The sequence below is a fragment of the Mesocricetus auratus genome, unplaced genomic scaffold, assembly GCF_017639785.1.
Source record: "Mesocricetus auratus isolate SY011 unplaced genomic scaffold, BCM_Maur_2.0 Super-Scaffold_100081, whole genome shotgun sequence".
NCBI lineage: Eukaryota > Metazoa > Chordata > Mammalia > Rodentia > Cricetidae > Mesocricetus > Mesocricetus auratus.
The window spans coordinates 848,626-867,447 of NW_024429237.1; the positions used below are offsets into that span (position 1 = coordinate 848,626).

Consider the following 18,822-nt stretch of genomic DNA (forward strand, 5'->3'; position numbering starts at 1 on the left):
TCGAGACTTTTGTTTTCAGAGGGGTCCGAGGCGGGGGACGAGGCCTCTCTGCAGCTCGGAGTTCCAGCACGCTACAGCGAGCGCAGGGCGAGCGGCACCTCCAGGGAGACCCCACTCCCGACTGCAAACCCCCGGGGCCGCCGGGAGCCCCGCCCCCGCCGCGCCCCGCCTCCTCCCCAGGCGCGGACCTCGGCGCTCACGTGACCCGTCCTGCGCCGCTGGGGCCGGAGGGCGCAGCTCGGCGGAGGCCTGGCCAGGCCGGGCCAAGCGAAGCAGGCCGGAGCGCGCCGCGCGCCAGGGAGGGTCTGTGCGCCGCGCCTCCCGCCGCGCCCGCTCGCGCTCGCAAGCCCTCCCTCGGCGCTGGGACCCCTGGCGGGCGGGCGGCCGGAGGACATGGCCGGCGACGCCGTGCAGGTAGGCGACTTGTCCGCGTCCGCCGGGCGGCTGGAAGGCGCGAGGACCCCAGGCACGGGGAGAGCCCGGGACCAGGTTCCCCCCCGGGAGTTCGCGCGGGCCCTGGTAGCAGGTGGGGGCGCCGACGTGGTCGGAGGAAGCGGTGCAGTTCGCGGTTCTGCCGCCGCTCCTCCTCCTCCGGCCCTCCCCGAGAGTCAGCGGGCGCAGCGGAGACCCCTCTTGGGCGTCCGAGGCCAGCTGCGGGCTCCGGTGCCCCTCGTCCCCACGCCCTGCTCGCCTAGGACCTCAGCGTTCGGTGTCTGGCAGGTGCCGCTTCACCTGGAGCAGGTGCCTGGCGCCCTGCCGCGGCCCGTGCCCCTCCCCCGCACAACAAAGCCCGGGCCACCCCCGCCCGCAGACGTCTTTACGAGGATTTTGACGCCACCCAGATGGGCACCTGTTGGAGGAAGTGCCTAAGTCACTTCATTAGGCCAGAGGCCCGGTTCCTCCTCCCGCCTCCCCCCCCCTTCCCCGTAGTCACCCTTCATGCTGACAGATGGAGCCGTACCCCAGGTGGGGCGTGTCCTGTCACACAGGCAGGAAGGATTTTGTGACTGGAAGGCGACAGGGCTGGGTCACCGCTTTCCTCGCAACAGACACCTGTGACTGGCATCTGCCCGTCATATGGCCTCCCCTGTGTGACCTGTTGGGCATTTCTGAACTCACCTTCCCAAGAGGAAGCAGGGTCAGGGTGACTTCCCACTCTCTAATTCAATGACCCAAATCTGAGCTCGTGGTATCTTTGTGGCTCCGTTAGTTCTTCCCCGTGCAGTCCACTGTCCTGTGTAACTGGTTCTCATCTTCTGTGCCTGCCCCGTGTCTCCCCTGTCCCTCCTGTACCCCTCTTCCCCAGCCCTGCTGATGGCCTGCCGGCCTTGCCGAGGAGCTGGGCGTATCTGGTGCTGCCGATCTCACAAGGTCAGACCTCCAGGCGTGAAGCACAGGGTGCTGGCTCCCTTCAAGCCCACAGAGGCCTGTGTAGGGCTTCCCCAGAGCATGCATGTGCTTGGTGTGTCCCACACAGGGCACATACGGAGGCTGTGATTCCCAGAATGAGACTGGACCCACATCTCGGCTCCTCCCTGTCTCCTCCCTTAAGTCCATTCCTGCTTGGAGTTGCTGCCCTGCTCCACGACCTCCATGCCTGTCTGTTCTGTGTCTGGCAAACGGATGTCCTGTCTAGATTCTGGGAACGCCCCGGCATTGAAATCTCAGGATGTGGGGTTCTGGATCCCTGGCTACTTTGCCAAACAGGTTTCCCCAAGATGAGAGCTCTTGGCCTGGTGTCCCCAGGTCTGTGAGGGTAGGTGGAGAAGCTGACTTCTAATTCTTCAAGACCAGGCCAGGCGTTTGCCCTGCTGCCCTTAAGTGACTCCTTGGCCCTGGGCAAGTGACTCACCCAGGGGAGGAGGACCCAGGAGGCCATACCTCCTTCCTTCCCTGCATGCTTTACGTATCTCAGGCCTCCTCTGCTGGAGGTGGGACTGAGGGCCCTCACTTTTCCTCTTTGCCTGTATGCTCCCCATTTGAACTGGCCCTACTCCTGGCTGTGTACCTGCTTTGCCTGATGGTGTGTGTGTGGGGTGCTGGTGAGGGACAGTGGGTGGGGCCCAGTCATGGCCAGAGTGTTGTTTGGTGAGGCTGGGTTTAAATCCCAGTGCTGTCTTCCCTGATGAACTCTTGGGTCAAAGCCGTTACTTTTCTGAGTCTTGTTCCTGTTTTGGAGGAGGGAATGAAAGGGCCTCTGTGACATCTTTATCTGTGAACATGGTGCTTGGTAGTCCGGTCTGGAAGCCCATGCTTCTTCCCAAGGCCCCAGCAAAGGCATTTGGGCCGAGGTCATTTTGTGGTGGGGCTGTCCTATCCGCCTCAGGATGCTGAGCAGCAGCAGTGGCCTCCACTTGACCGGTGTCTCTGTACTTGGTTGTAATGACAACCAAGAATGACCCCAGACATTAACATGTATTTCTAGAGGTGATGAAGAGACAACCCCACCTTCATTCAGAATCACTGCTATGGCCTTTTTGAGCCTCAGTTTCCCCCCATGGTGACTACTGTTCAGATACAGAGAGAGGAGATGACAGGGCTCTTGGCCTGCAATCTTATCTACCTCCAGGAGGACTTAAGAGCCGAGGTGAACTTTGCTCCTTGGGACGGTGCCTCCCAGCGGCAGTGGGTGGTGAGCATGGATCCCTCCCAGCTGTTGTTAGGAAGTTTGGCCCTATCTCTTGCTGACTGTGGGACCTTAGGGCAAGGGCCTTAGCTCGTTTCTTCCTTTCCTTCCTTTCTTTCATTCTTCCCGTTTTTTGTTCTTGGTGGGGTTTGTTGGTGTGTGTGTGTGTGTGTGTTTTAGTTAGGGATTCACTGTGTAGACCAGGTTGTCCTGAAACTCAGGGATCCTCCTGCCCCCTCTTCCTGAGTATTGGGATCAAAGGCCTGTGGCAGAAAGCCTTGCTGAACTCATTGTCTTCATTTTGAAGACAGTTTGGTTTCTGTCTGTGTATCCATAGCATCTGCACCACGCTATGCTAGATGTAAAGGTACATGCCACAACCCTAGCACTGGCAAGGAGGAGGCAGGGCAGGAGCTCAAGGCCAGCCTTTGCTGTGCATTGAATGCAAAGCCACCTTGTGTTACATGAGGCCCAGCACAAAACACTACGAAGCAAAACAAGTAGTTCCTGCAACATGGGATGACATTGGTGGAGACCTGGATGGGATAGTAGTAGCTGCTGTTATTGTTACTTCTGAGGTTCAGAGCTTATACATTCTACCAGCCTTCACCCACTGCTGTCACTACTACTTTTATTGATTTTATTGTTTTTAATTATGTATATTGAGGGGTATGTACCCACAGAAGCCAGAGTCATCATCATATCCACCTGGAACTGAAGTTACAGGCAGTTGTGAGCCATCTGGCACTGCTTCTAGGACCTGAACTCAGGTCCTCTGGAAGAGCAGTGTGAGCACTTAACTGCCGGACCATCTCTCCATCAACACTACTACTATTTTTAAAAATGTTTTTTTAAAGCAATTTTAGGTTCACAGTAAAGTCCAATGGAAAATAGAATGTTTTCACATATACCTTGTCCCTGATATATACAGCCTTGTAACTGTATCACTGATAGTTCAGATTTGGTGTATATTTGGTAAACAGTTGTGGCCTGCTATATGGGTCACTCAGGGATGTCTTCTCCTGGTGTGACCTTCAGGGAGCTACTATTAGGCCAGGTGGGCCCCCTAGGCTCCCAAGCTGAGATCAGCCGTGGTGGACATCTGGGTAGGAGGAAACAGGAAGTTGGTGCTGCCTGTCTACAGGAAGCTGCGAGAACACACACACACACACACACACACAGAGCCTTACTACAAAACTGGCTGTTCTGATTCTTAAGGGGAAGTTGGGGACGAGGGACAAGACATGAATAGGCAGTGCAGGGCTGTTGAGGGCTTGTTTTTGTTAGTGTTTTATTAGGGGTTGTTTTGTTTGTTTTTCTTTTTTGAGACAGCATCTTCCTATGTAGCTGTGTAGCCCTGTCTGTGCAGGCAGGTGTGGGAGTGCACACACTTAGGAGCCTGTCCCATCCTGGTGCCCACATGGATGGGAGTGCAGTGTGTGTGAGACTGCTCTGGATACCTGCAGATGTAGAAGTGCAGATGTGTGAGTCAGTATTCTGTGCACACACTGAGCCAGGTACAGACCTGCAGACCTAGAAGCTGCACACCCCTGTGAATCCATGTTCTACCCACACACCCCTGCAGGTGGGGCAGGTCTAGTTTGCTTTCTGTTGCTATGGTAAAAGACTGACCAAAAGCAACTTGGGGAAGAAAGGATTTATTTGGTATTATAAATTATAGTCCATCATGGAGTGAAGTCAGGGCTGGAGATCAAGATCGGAGCTTAAAGCAAAATCACAGAGGAGCACTGCTTACTGGCCCACTTGCTCTGGCTCGCTCAGCTCCTTTTCTTATACAGGCCATGCCCAGCTGCCCAGGGATGGCATTACCCACAGAGGGCTGGGCTCTCCTACGTCAGTTAGCAATCAAGAAAATGCCTCATAGATATGCCCATAGGCCAGTCTGACAGAGGCAATTCTCAATTGAGGTTCCTTGATAGCTGAAGCTAGCTGTGACAAAGGTATACATACATACATATATATATATGTATATATATATCATATGTGTGCATATGTGAGCCTGTGTGCAGATATCACACTTACAAAGCTGGAAATGTGATCATACCTATGAGCCTATCTATGGTTCACACACATGCTGTGTACCACATACATATATACATGCATACATGCATGCATACATACATGTATACTGTGGGTGTGTATGTTCAGGGTGTTCTCTCAGGTCAGAGAAGCAAGCATGGCCATTTAGGAGGTGATGTGAGAAGAACCTCTTATATGGCACACGCCTTTAATCCCAGAACCCAGGAGGCAAAGACAGGTGGATCTCTTGTGAGTTTCAGACCACTCTGGTCTCCATAGTCAATTCTAGGACAACCAGGGCTACATAGAAAGACCCTGTCTCAAAAAAGAAAGAAAAAGAAAACAAAACAACCCCAATAAAACAGTAACAACAACTCCCCCTTCCCCCCCCTCAAAAAAACCCCATGCCCTAGCGCTGCCCTGGCGTAGAGGATGCTGGGAGGTAGCAGGAAAGAGGAAGTGGCATCCAGAGGCCCTGGCAGGGCTGAGGTTCAGGAAGAGGGTGTGGCCCTCAGACCAGACCCAGGACCCAGATGGCGGCTGATCCCCCTTTAGATCTGGATCTGGAGGTGGGGGCTAGGTCGCCACAGGATGGGAAGAAGGAGACTCCTAGAGACAGAGGTTGAGGTTCAGCTCTGGGTGCCTCTTAGCTGGGGACTAAGGGTAGGAAGGAGATGGGACACAAATGACAGTTCTCTAAGTAGAGGCTGAAAATTTTGGGTGTCATGCATGTCAGCTCTCAGGTTTGGGAGTTGTGGGAGGTATGAGCACTGCTCTTTGGAGTATCAGATGGAGAAGACAGGAAGGCAGGACCGGCCCTTGGGACCTCGCAGTTTGGAAATGCAAATGAGAGAAGGCAGGCCATGCCTTTAAGGTTCTCCTGGTGTTGGAGTATGGCAAAAGAAACATGTAGCTTGCCCTTGGGACCTCCTGGTTAGGAGTGCAGGAAACTGGAAGGAAAAAGTAATCTTCTGGAGTCTTCCTGCCAGAATCTCATTGCATAGGTCACAGATTAAGGGAGATAGGGCTCACATGTGGCGAGCCTGGTCAGTGCAGCCTGGAGGAAGGAGGCCTTGTTCTTGGCCTATTCTTTGACCCCCTATTTATTTATTTGTTTGTTTGCTTATATTCTTATTATGCTTATGTGTTTGTGGGGTTATGTATACATGCACACTAGTGCCTACAGGGGTCAGAGGAATGAAATCCCCCTAGATCCAGAATTAGAGGCTTGAAACTGAGTTGAGTCTCTCTGCAAGAGCAGTGTGTTTTAACGGAGCCATTTCTCCAGCCGCCTATTTATTTATGTCTGTGTGTGGGTGTGGTGGAGGTCAGAGGACAGCTTTCAGGAGTTGGCCTTCTCTTTCCACCATGTAGTTCCCTGGGGGGTGAACTCAGGGTTACCAGGCTTGGCAGCAAGTGCCTTTACCCACTGAACCATCTCTCCGGCCGAGATATTGCCACTTATGTGGATCAGGGAGGAGGAGCAGGCCCCTGTCCTTGGAAATTTAGGGTGCAGTAGGGTAGGGTGGTAGGTCAGGTGAGCTGTGCCCTGGTGAGGCCACCTGTCCTCTAGCCCCTGACCTCTGTGTCTGATCTCTTCCCCTGCAGAGTGAGCCCCGCAGCTGGTCGCTGCTGGAGCAGATGGGTCTGGCTGGGGCTGACCTGGCAGCCCCCGGGGTGCAGCAGCAGCTGGAGTTAGAAAGAGAGCGGCTGAAGCGGGAGATTCGTAAGGAGCTGAAGCTAAAGGAGGGTGCGGAGAACCTGCGGCGAGCCACCACCGACCTGGGCCGCAGCCTGGGCCCTGTGGAGCTGCTGCTGCGGGGCTCTGCTCGACGCCTTGACCTGCTGCACCAGCAGCTGCAGGAGCTGCACGCACATGTGGTGCTTCCTGACCCTGCAGCCGGGAGTGGTGAGCCCAGAGCTTGGGAGCAGGCAGGGTCCACTGGCCTTGGGTTGCACTCTTCCAGATACTGTCCTGGGTCAACAGAAGCCATGGCAAATGCCAGACTCACACGGCCATTAACACCTAGAGAAACACACGTCACACCTATTCCCAGATCCCACCCAAAGCTGTCTTTGGCATTAGGGAGACATAGATGCACATGCCAACATCTAGGTAACATTAAAGATCCACACACTGTCACCAGATACTAAGGACACAGCTATAGCATTTCTAGACAATAGCTGAGTAACATGCTGTCACATGAAAACCCAGAAACTCATAGTCATATCAACGCCCAAATATTGTACACTTGTCACTCTTATAGGTCTTCACAGTCATACAACAGCAGTTATAGACTATTTTTCAGTTGTTCTTTGGTTTGTTTTTTGTGTACACACACACACACACACACACACACACACACACACACACACACACACGAGACAGAGGCAGGTGGGTCTCTGTGAGTCAAGGCCAGTCAGAGGTACACAGTAAAGCTTTGCCTCAAAAAGCACTTAAAACCCAGGGGAGAAAAAGAAAAAAGAAAAACCACTCCAGATAAAAATATTCATATATGAATAAATAAATACAGCCAGGAGCGGGGAGTTGGTGGCCCATGCCTTTAATCCCAGCACTCGGGAGGCAGAGGCAGGTGGATCTCTGTGAGTTCGAGGCCGGCCTGGTCTACAGAGCGAGTTCCAGGACAGCCTCCAAAACAATACAGAGAAACCTTGTCTCGAGAAACCAAAATAAATAAATAAATAAATAAATAAATAAATAAATAAATAAATAAATAAAAAGAGCCAGGCAGTGGTGGTACATGTCTTTAATCCCAGCACTTGGGAGATAGAGGCAGGCAGATCTCTGAGTTGGAGGCCAACCTGATCTACAGAGTGAGTTCCAGGACAGCCAGGTCTACACAGAGAAAGTCTGTCTCTAAAAACTATAAAAACAAAACATTTTTTGCTTTTATTTATGTGTACTGTATATGCCTGGATGTCTTTGTGTATATCACATCAGGTGCCTGAGAAGAAGATGGCATTGGAGCCCCTGAAACTGGAGTCATAGGCTATTGTGAGTCACCTATGTAGGCTGTACCACTAAACCCAGTAAGGACCTTTTTTTTCTCACGACAGGGTTTCTCTGTGTGTCTCTGGCTGTCCTACCACAGCTCTTCCACCTGGTCACCATGCCATCCCCAGAAGTGCCCCACCAGGGTCCCATCCACAACAGACTTTCCATCTAGTCAACAGGCTCCACCGCAGCCCCTCTCCATATGGCTGTGTCCACTGTTGGGGTCCAGTACTATCCCATCAACACGTGGGTGGAGTTCAGCCAAGAGTCTCATAAGCTCCTTCTGTAGTGAGTTCTCCAAACCCCACTATGTCACTCTTGAGTGCAGACCTCACTTCTGACTGTGGCAACAGCCAAGCCTTCAAACAATCCCAGAAACCTCTAGAGGTCAGAACTGAGCTGTACCAACAGAAATAGTGACTGTAAGCTCACACAGACCTCCTAACCCCTTTTACATCCACATCTAGGGCACTACACTCCTGCCACCCCCTGTGGCTTACAGACATCACACACTAGTAGGCGTACACACCTTAGGTAGATATTATTCCACAGAGCCCCAAAGACCTGCACACCTGGCCACTAACCCACCTTCCTGCAAGCTGGGGGCCACTCTAGCATCAAGGGCCATGTGTTTCCTGCCTATGTACTAGCCCCCAGGCTTCTTTTCTGGGAACGTATGGAGGTTGGGCTGAAGGCTTCCTATCAGCTGGGGCAAAGTCTCCTGGGTACACTGAAGTGACAACTGTGTGCTTCTCTTCACTCTGTTTCCTCAGATGCTCCCCAGTCTCTTGGAGAGGGCAGCCCCATCTGCTCACCCACCAACCTGAGCCGAGTCGCTGGCCTGGAGAAACAGCTGGGTATTGAGCTGAAGGTCAAACAGGGGGCAGAAAACATGATCCAGACCTACAGTAATGGCAGCACCAAGGTGGGACAGTGTTCTAACACATTCCATCACCGTGACAGGAGGCTGTGTCCCAATTAGCAACTAGTAGTCTTCTTCCTGTCTCTGGATTGGCCTGCTCTAGACATCTTCTGTTAACTACCGTATACCACCATTTGTCTGTGGCCCTGCAGACACCCGGCACAGATGTTCTGAAGGCTGAGGAGAATGGAGCTCCAGCTGGTCCAAACTGGGCTGTGGAGTCCTCAGTCCACTGGAGGTCCAGACTTTACAGATGGGGGAGGTGAGGTCCAGAGGTCTGGGAAAACATGGTTGAGATCACAGAGCTAGAATTGAAGCCCATGGACTATCTGTCTTACTGCACTGGCCCTAGGACACTGGGAATACGAGTTCTTGTGTACACACATGAATGCTCTGTCTTGCCCAAGGCCTTCATGGCATAGCAGCAGGGTTGGTGGTCAGACTTGACCTGTCACCTTCCATGTCTGTTTCCAGGACCGGAAGCTGCTGTTGACAGCCCAACAGATGCTTCAGGATAGCAAGACCAAGATTGACATCATCCGCATGCAGATTCGCCGTGCACTACAGGCTGGCCAGCTGGAGAGCCAGGCAGCTTCAGATGATGCCCAAGGTGAGGCCTTCCCCTGGACATTGCCTGCCTGTCCTCAGCCTCCCAGGGGTCGACCTTCACCCCTTAGTGCAGGGGCTAATTTCACTGTAAGTGGAGCTGATTCCTGCCCATCTCTGACTTTGCCTTTTGTCCCATTCAAAGTTTGGGCTAGGATAGTTGTTGCCAAATGCTGCCCTGGGCCACATGCATCTGCTGGCTTGTCTGTTCCTCTTCTCTTTCTTTCTTCTGTTGTGTTTGGCGTGGGTCCAGGGCTCCTGCACACTAGGTCTGGGTTGTATTATTGACCCCTGCCCCCAGCCCTTCACTGTAGATTCTGTGTAGGCACTGTACCACTCAGCCACACCCTGTCCCCTTTTAAGGGTTGTTTGTTTTAGAGATTTATTTTCATGTATGCGTGTACATGCACAGTGTGTGAGCAGGTTCCTCCAGAGGCCTGAAGAGGCCTCAGGTTTATGGAGCTAGAGTTGTAGGTGATTGTGAGTCATCCAGTGTAGGTCTGGGGACCCAAATTTTAGTCCTCTGGAAGATCAGCAAGCCTTCTCAACAATCAAGCCATCTCTCCGGCCCCGTCCCTTGGTTGCTTTTAGTTTAATTTAGTTTTTGAGACGGAGTCTCTCTACATAGACCTTGCTGTGCTGGAACTCACTCTGTAGACCAGGCTGGCCTCAAACACAGAGGTCTTCCTGCCTCTGACTTCTGAGTGCTGGAAATTAAAGGTGTGCATTACCATGTCCAGCCTGTTTTTGTGTTTTGAAACTGGGCCTCATTATGTAGCACTGAGCTTTCTATGTAGACCAGGCTGCCTCTAACTCACAGAGATCCTTCTGCTTGGCCTCTTGAGTGCTGTGATGAGTGTGCCTCCAATTTCTGCTCTGTCCCTTTTATTTTTACTTTGAGAAAAGGTTTGACTGTGTGACCCAGAGCAGACTTGGACTTTCAGTCCTGCTTCCTTCACCTTATGAATGGGCTTGTGCCACCAGGCTCAGGTGTCTTTTTGTAAACAAAGTGTTATTGGTACACCGGTGTAGCCGAGTTTTTCATGTTTGCTTTTACCACATCCACAGAGCCGAAGAGTGGTGACCAAGTCTTGTTGAGCCAGGCGTAGTTACATGAGCCTCTCATCTCAGCATGCTGGAGGCTGAGGCAGGACGATTTTGAGCTCCAACTTACCTTCAACTACTTTTTGTGATCTTAAAAAGGCCACAAAGCTGAATATAGCTCCTGTCTAACTCCTTATGGAAGTGAGACGTAGAAGCCTGGATCATATGGTTCCTTTGTCACATTAGGCTGTGACATATCTGTCCAAAGCTATGGGTGTTCTCAGTGTGGTTGCATAATACTTTTTTTTGTATGTGTATGTGTGTGAGCTCATGTGTGCACTTATGTGTGTATGTGTGTGAGCTCATGTGTGCACTTATGTGTGTGAGCTCATGTGTGCACTTATGTGTGTATGTGTGTGAGCTCATGTGTGCACTTATGTGTGTATGTGTGTGAGCTCATGTGTGCACTTACGTGTGCAGGCCCCAAGTTGATGTCAGGTGTCTTCCTTGATTCCTCTTCATTTTTATTAAATTAAAAAATACATATACACACATACATACATATATCTACACACACACACACACACACACACACACACACACATTGAGGGCCTGGAGAGACAGCTTAGTGGTTAAAAGCGCTGACTGTTCTTCTAGTGGATGCAGGTTGAAATTCCCAGCATATACATAACCTATAACTTCAGTACCAGGGGATTCAGCGTATTCTTCTGGCTGATGTGGGCACCACTTGCAGCCAAAACATCCATACAACATAAAAATAAAATAGGAAACAAAGATTTAAAAAAATCCTGACAAAAGCAACTTATTGAAGAAAGGGCTTATTTGGCTCACGGTTCCAGGCTTCTGCCCATCATTTTAGGGAGGTTTTGGCAGCAGGAGCTTGAAGGGGCTAGTGACATCACAGCCACAGCCAGAGTAGAGAGCAGTGAATACTGCATGCATGCTGGTACTCAGCTCTCTTTGCCTTTTACACCCAGTCTCCCTGCTCTGCCTAGGGAATGATACTACACACAGTAATCAAGACCCCATCACACACCCCCACAGCCCATCCTTATCTAGACAGTCCCCCTTGAGACTCCCTCCCTACATAATTCTAGATTGCGACAAATTGTTGGTTAAAACTAATTTTAACAGTGTCAGACATCTATGTGATGGTGCACACTTTAAGTCACAGCGTGCAGGAGGCAGAAACAGGTAGGTCTTTGTGAGTTCCAGGCCAGCCAGGGCTACACAGTGAGACAAAACAAAACAAACAGCCATGACAAATGCCAAGAGCTAGGCATTTGTCCTGGTCACTGAATCCTATGTGTCACTGTGACAGGCAAAGGAGCATCATCTGTTGATGGAACTCTGAATGGTAGTGTATGTCTGCATCACTGGGATGGGCTGTATGCTTACATTGTGTGTCAGAGAATGTTATAGCCAGAGTGTCACTGTGTGTAAGGCGACATGTATCTGCAGCCCTGTAGCTGTGTCCATGCCAGTTGTTATATTCAACTAAAGGCATAGGGTGACTGTTTTGAGGTATTTGATAACACTCTGTGAAAATGTGTCTGTGTAAGGCACCTTATTGTTTAGTAAAGAGCTGAAGGGCCAATATTAGGCAGGAAGGGATAGGTGGTACTTCAGGACAGAGATAGGAACTCTGGGAAGAAGAGAGGCAGGAGATGTTGTTAATTAGGGAGCCCGGGCTGCATGATACAGCACAAGCCATGGAGAGCATATTAACCATAGTTTATTATAGCAAGACTGAAAGGGGGGAGACAGACACGACAGAGAGAGAGGAAGATGAGAGAGAAGAGATGATGGGAATAAGAAGATGAGAGAGAGGACGAGAAGAGAGAGAGAGCCTAAGTGGGCAGGGTCTGTCCTTTAAAGGGGTCCTTTGTTCCTGTGTGCAGACTGGTTTTCATGGAACTCTGGGCTGGCCAGAGTGCATTCTGCCAGGTAACCGGGCAGGCCAGCGTAATGCCTGAACTTTTCAGGAGACACCATTGAGACCCTGAGGAAGTTGGATGTACATTATGGAGGATAGGTAACTAGCCACAGAATGTAGATTAATAGAAACAGTTTAAGTTATAAGAGCTAGTTGGGAACAAGTCTAAGCTAAAGGCTAAGCTTTCATGATTAATAATAAGTCTTCATGTTATCATTTGGGGGCTGATGGTCCAAAGAAAGTCTGACAAGAAAGTCCAACAACAGGTGACTGAGTCAGGGCCCTTACACACATAGGAGAGTAGTCTGTTGCCAGAGGGCCATGAATGGATGTGACTGGTCTTGTGTCTGTGAGTAACAAATTCCCTACACGTGTGACTATTTGTCATCCCTGGGCCACCAGGTACCATGCTTCATGTTGGTCTGTGATTGTCCTTGTGCCTTCATCCTGGATATGACATCCACTTTTGTTTTTTAGCAGTGACAGAGGGTCTGTGCCTGTGGGTTCTAGTGTTGCTTTCCTATGTATCATGTGATGGCATTTCCTCTGCTCTGTCCGTATGGCAGTGGGATCATGTGTCTAGGGTTCTCCCAAGACTGGAATCTGAAGCTTCTCTTGCTCTTCTTGTTTTTCCTCCTTCTCTTCTTCCTTTTCCTTCTCCTCCCTTCTGTTTTTCCCTGTTCTCCTTTCTTCCCCTCCCTTCCTCTATTGTTGTTTTATTTTGTGTGTGTGTGTGCTTTACTTGTATGTGTGTCTGTGCACCACATGTGTGCCTGGTTCCTATAGAGCTGGAAGAAGGCATCAGATCCCCTGAACTAGAGTTATAAATGAATGTGAGCACCGTGTAGGTACTGGTAACAGAACCCAGGACTTTGGAGAAGCAGAAAGTGCTGTGCACTTAAGCCTTAAGCCACCCTCCAGCACCACCATCTCCTTTTGGGACAGTCTTTTACTCTGTAGCACAAGCTAGCCTCATACTTGCTAGGTGGCCCAAGCTGGGCTAGAACTTGTAGTCCTTCTGTCTCAGCCTCCGGAGTACTGTGCTGGGATCACAGACCCGTGCAACCTATCTCTCTCTCTCTCTCTCTCTCTCTCTCTCTCTCTCTCTCTCTCTCTCTCTCTCTCTCTCTCTCGTCTCTGTAGTCTCTGTAGTCTCTGTAGTCCTGGCTGTCCTGGAATTCACTGTGTAGACCAAGCTGACCTTGAAATCACAGAAGTCTGCTCTGCTTCCTGAGTACAGGGATTAAAGACTGTATTACTACACCCAATGGGTTTGACCCTGTGCTTGGGCATAAGGCTGTCTCTGTCTGTCTGTGTGTTTCTCCCTGTGTGGAGTAAGCCTGTGTATACATGTGTACATATAGCTCTAGAGGCCAGAGGTCAGCATCAATTGCCTTCCTATATCAATCTCTACCTTAATTAATTTGCTACTGCTTTGTAGAACAGACTGGCTTCAAATTCACAAAGATCCACCTGCCTTTGCTTCCTGGGTGCTGGGATTCAGTGTCCCTGAGTGAACCTGGAGCTCACTGATTACCTAGACTGGCTGAGTAGTAGGTCTCCTGGATTCTTTGGTCCAGCTAGGTTACAGGGCACACTGCTGTACCTGACCTCTTACATGGATTCTGGAGATTGGAACACAGGTCCTCATGCATGCATAACGTGTACTTTACCCACTGAGCTGTCTCTCCAAACTCAGGATGTTAGCTTTTTTAACAGAGTCACTGGGCCCTGTCACTCTGTCCATGTTTGAGTGATGAGCTGTCTGTCTGACAGGCTGATCTGTGACAGAGTCCTTGTGTGACAATAGGACTGTGTCTTTATGGTTTGAGTGTGTGCTCATTTGCCTGTAGGTTCAGTGTACTTAAAACTGATACCAAAATGGCAGTGCCTTCGGCCTCTGATGACGACAGTGCGACCAAGCCTGCTCAGTGTCTGTTTTGGGGGACTTGAGCCACCGTAGGCAGCTGCAAATGAGGCCGCACAAACACAAGGTAGTTTCTCTACAGGTGGGGAGCAGGGTGTCAGCATGGCCAGGCTCTCTGAGGAAGGCTTGGGGATGATCACCTTTCTGCTATGACCTGAGATGGTGGAAGAAGAGGGAGCTGGGGGGGGGGCTCTGGAGGGGAGGAAAACAGGTGCTCACAGGCAAACTCTGCTGTCTGGTCTTTTACATTTAGCTAGTCTTGATTTTTCCCTAAAGTTTATTTTTAAATTAAAAAATTATGTGTGTGCCTGTGTATGTGGATGCCCAGAGAAGGCAGAAGAGGGCACTAAATCCCACTTGGAGATCTAGTTATAGACAGTTGTAAACTGTACAACATGAGTGTTGGGAACTGAACTTGGGTCCTCTGCAAAAGTAGTAAGTGCCCTTAACCATGAGCTACCTCCCAAGTCACTATTCTTGATGTTTGTTTTTGTTTCTCAAGACAGGGTTCCTCTGTGGCTTTGGAGGCTGTCCTGGAACTAGCTCTTGTAGACCAAGCTGGTCTCAAACTCATATTCTTGATGTTTTGAGACATAGTCTCACTCTGTAGTCCAGGCTGGCCTTGAACTTTTGGTAATTCCCAAGTGCTGTGATCGTAGGCATGCGCTACTATGATCAATATTTTTTTTCATTTTTTCTGTTTATTTTTGTGTATGTGTCAGTTTCTTCTTTCCACCATGTGGGCTCTGGCAATCAAATTCAGGTTACCAGTCTTGGTGGCAGACTCCTTAACTTCCCTGCCCTTCCTTTCTTGCTCTTTCTCGCTCTCTCTGTCTCTCTCTCTGTGTGTGTGTGTGTCTGTCTTTGTCTCTGTCTGTCTATCTCTGTCTCTCTCTTTCTTTGATAGGGTTTCATGTAATGCAGGCTGGCCTGGAACTCACTATGTAACTTTAACTTCTAAACTTCTGACCGTATATCCCAAGTCCTGGAATTACAGGTATCTCTACCACATTCAGCTTTGTTTGTTTTCTGAGTTTCTTATTTTATTTGTTGTTGCTGCTCTTTTTATTTTTGGTGTGTGTGGTGTGTATGTGCGTGTGCTGGGGATGGAATCCGGGGCTCCTGTGCTCCGGGCAGATGATTTGCCAGTGAGTTACCCTGCTAGTTCTGCGTGTCTTCCTTCCCCTGTGACCTCATCTAGCCTAGAGGCCCCATCTTCAAATACCATTCATCTCTGTTAGAGTTGAGCTCCACGTGTAAACTGGTGCAGGACACACGTGTTCAGTTCCTTACTGTGTCCCTGTAGGTGGCAGTTCACTAGGGCATGAAGGGTACCCACATTTTAGAGATGTCTGAGTTATGTCTTGATGACAGTCCCTAAGTGAAAAATGTAATGTATGGGTGATGGCCACTGGGTGTAGATAAATCTGCCCTTGTAGATTATAGTGCCCTCTTTGTCCTGTGCTGTTCCCTGGGAATGACAAGGGGCTGTTACAATGTGTCTGTCCCTAAGTCTAGATTGACAGTGTGTCTGTGTGTCATATCTGTGAATGTACTTGGGTTACTGAGTCCCTAGGGATTTTGGTGTTTGAGTAAGAGAGACTGAGTTAAAGACCTTGATGCCCTTTAATGGCATTGTGTGGTGTGTGGTGTGCCTGTGCTTGCGCATGGTGGTGTGTCTGGGATCAGCTAGTCTCAAGGGCGTCTCACTGTCCTGTGGCCCATGCCCATAGGGGGTCCAGACCTGGGTGCCGTAGAGCTTCGCATTGAGGAGCTGAGACACCATTTCAGAGTGGAGCATGCAGTGGCGGAAGGTGCCAAGAATGTCCTGCGTCTGCTCAGTGCTTCCAAGGCCCCAGACCGCAAGGCCGTCAGTGAGGTGACTGAGGGTTCTGCTAGGGGAGGGGCATTCAAGAGAGGTGGGAGGATGGGGTCTGGGACATAGGAGAGATAGGGACATTCAACAGAAACAGGTTATGATGAGGGATGGAGCTGTCACCCAGATGGGCCACCACTAGGTGTGGTGTCTCAATAAGAAAGAGGAGAGACATGGGGACAAATCTAAGCTAGGAGCAGGGTAGAGGTTCGGGAAGGGGCGGAGCCTAACCTGAGGCCTGTGAGAGGTAAGGTACCAGCAGGAGCAGCGGGGCCTCACTTAACAGTGGGCAGGTGGGAGGGGCCTCACTTACAGCGGGCAGGTGGGAAGCGGCAGGGCTCCAGAAAGGAAAAGGCTTTGGTGAGAGGATGGAGCCTCCATGGAACCCAGCTCCAGCAAGAGGCAAGGCTTACTTTTTAAAGCTCCCCTTGATGGGACCAAATAGGTTTGAGGTTTAGACCTGAAGAAGTTGCAGGAGGTGGGTGGATTCTTGGGGAAGGGCCTATGACTGTCCTCAGCTCTCTGCCTTCTGCCTCAGGCTCAGGAGAAATTGACTGAATCTAACCAAAAGCTGGGTTTGCTGCGTGAGGCACTGGAGCGGCGCCTCGGGGAGCTGCCCGCAGATCACCCCAAGGGGCGGCTGCTTCGAGAGGAGCTCACCATGGCCTCATCAGCAGCCTTCAGTGCAATACTACCCGGGCCTTTCCCTGCCACGCACTACAGCACCTTGAGCAAGCCTGCACCACTCACAGGTGGGCCCCTCACTGACTGTACCCTCAGGGCCGAGCTGTGAGACTGCTTACCTGGCTCTCCTGACTCCTCAGCCCTGAATGCTGCTTATCCCATTGTCTTCTCCCCTTCCTACCCAGCCCCATTGCCGGCTCTGTCAGCCAGGCAGCCCCTCTTCTTACCCTCTCTTCAGATTCTAGACCGCTGTCCCCACCCCTCCTCCTGGGCCCTGTCACCAGCTCCTGGCAGATCATTAAACCTTAGCCCCCACAGTGCTGCTCTCTTCCTTAGTCCTTACTTTTGGCTGCCCTGGACTTTTTTTTCTCAAAATGTCAGCACTCTTGCCTCCTTGCTCAAAGCCCCCTGCTGCCCTTTCCCAGCCTCCACTTACATGAGGAGAGGTCCTTTCCCTGCTGCTTGCCTTCCATGAGCCTGCTCCTCCTGCAGGGACCCTGGAAGTACGAGTGGTGGGCTGCAGGAATCTTCCAGAGACCATCCCCTGGAACCCTTCCCCCTCAGTGGGGGCACCTGGGACCCCTGACAGCCGCACCCCTTTCCTAAGCCGCCCAGCACGTGGTCTTTATAGCAGAAGTGGAAGCCTTAGCGGACGGAGCAGCCTCAAGGGGGAAGCTGAGAACACGGGTAAGTGATGGAGGGACACTGAGAACACGGGAGAGTGAGTGGGGGGCAGGATGTGCTTTTGTGGTATTTTACTTATTGATTTGTATGTCTATTTGCTTGTTTATTCAAAGCCAGGGTTTCACTGTATGGCCCAGGTTGCCCTCAGGCTCTGGGCTCAAGCGATACTGCTGCTTCAGCCCACTGAGTAAGCTGGGGCCGCAGGTGCACTGGCTTCCGTACTATTTAAACCTTGAATGGGCACTAGAGAGAGGACTCTGGTCAGAGGGTGGACTGAGCATGCAGAGGATCCCCCCCCACATCAGCTGTCTCCTAACTGCTATAACTGCAGTTCCAGGGGATCTGACGTCCTCTTCTGGCCTCCCTGGTCACTACACTCATGTGCACAAACTCCCACTCAGACACACACATATATACATAATTACAAAATAAAAATTAGGGGCCAGAGACATGGCTCAGCAGTTAAGAGCATGTGTACTTCTGTGGCAGCTTCACTTCCCACCATTCCCATATCTGCTCACAGCCCTCCATAACTCCAGCTCTAGAGGATCTGACACCCTCTCTGATCTCTAGTGCACATACATATATGCAGGCAAAACACTCATGCACATGAGAATAAAAGCAAAGAAATAAAATTAAAATAAATACATAAAATAAAAAATTAGGTGACATCCATCGGAATGACTTACCAAAACAATAATAACAAGACAAAACAAAACCCCACAAATGTAAGTGAGGATGTAGAGAGATTGGAACCTGTGTACATGGGGTATGGGAATGTAAAGTGAAATAGCCACTGTGGGAAACAGTACAGGGCTGGGGACGTGGGCCGGTGATGGAGCTCCTGTCTGTAAGTCACCAGCGAGGAGACAGGAGGGTGGCTCAGTGATAGCGCTCCCCTAAAATCTTCCCGTGAGGGATAGGGTCACAGGCTGGGTAGAGCACTCGTCTAACATACTTGAGGCCATGGTTCCATCCCAAGCCCAGCAAACACAAAAAGGGAAATTAGCAGTGACCCATGACCTAGCAGCTCTGAGCGAGGGTCTGAGGGCTAGACACCCAATTTGTGGCATTGTTCACAATGTCAAAAAGGGAGAAACCATGCCCATGGGTGGACAGGCACATTTATTATACTATATGCGAACAGTGGACTAGGATACGGTTTTAAAAGCAAGGAGACATGTGCCATGCCACAGCATGGATAAACACTGAGGACCATGTGGGAAGTGCGAGAAGCCAGTCACAAGAACACAAGGGTTGCATGAGTCTACTCATAGCGTGTTGCAGAGCCATCAGACCCTCGGAGACAGGAAACAGGAGTCAGGTGGTTGGGGCAGAGAGTGTTTAATAGTGAAAGATGTTCTCATCTTCTTGAGCTAAAGCTCAGAGCCCATCTGAAGTGAAGGAGATGCATGGTATTGCGGCACACAGAGGCTTAGG

General features: G+C 50.7%; 1 protein-coding gene across 2 annotated transcripts in view; it reads left to right on the forward strand.

The window, feature by feature from the left end:
• Positions 1–239: 239 nt before the first annotated feature.
• The window catches only part of Pkn1 (protein kinase N1), a 30,341-nt gene continuing 11,758 nt past the window's right edge, over positions 240–18,822 (forward strand). Inside the window, exons 1-7 of one of the 2 annotated variants that reach the window (XM_005087555.3) lie at positions 240–414; positions 6,275–6,575; positions 8,456–8,607; positions 9,079–9,214; positions 15,872–16,017; positions 16,553–16,766; positions 17,191–17,385. In XM_005087555.3, coding sequence (XP_005087612.1) covers positions 394–414; positions 6,275–6,575; positions 8,456–8,607; positions 9,079–9,214; positions 15,872–16,017; positions 16,553–16,766; positions 17,191–17,385 — 1,165 coding nt within the window. In that variant the 5' untranslated portion in view covers positions 240–393. Of the gene's footprint in view, positions 415–1,654; positions 1,757–6,274; positions 6,576–8,455; positions 8,608–9,078; positions 9,215–15,871; positions 16,018–16,552; positions 16,767–17,190; positions 17,386–18,822 lie in introns of those variants that run through there. The other variant, XM_040736748.1, reaches the window with a different exon arrangement.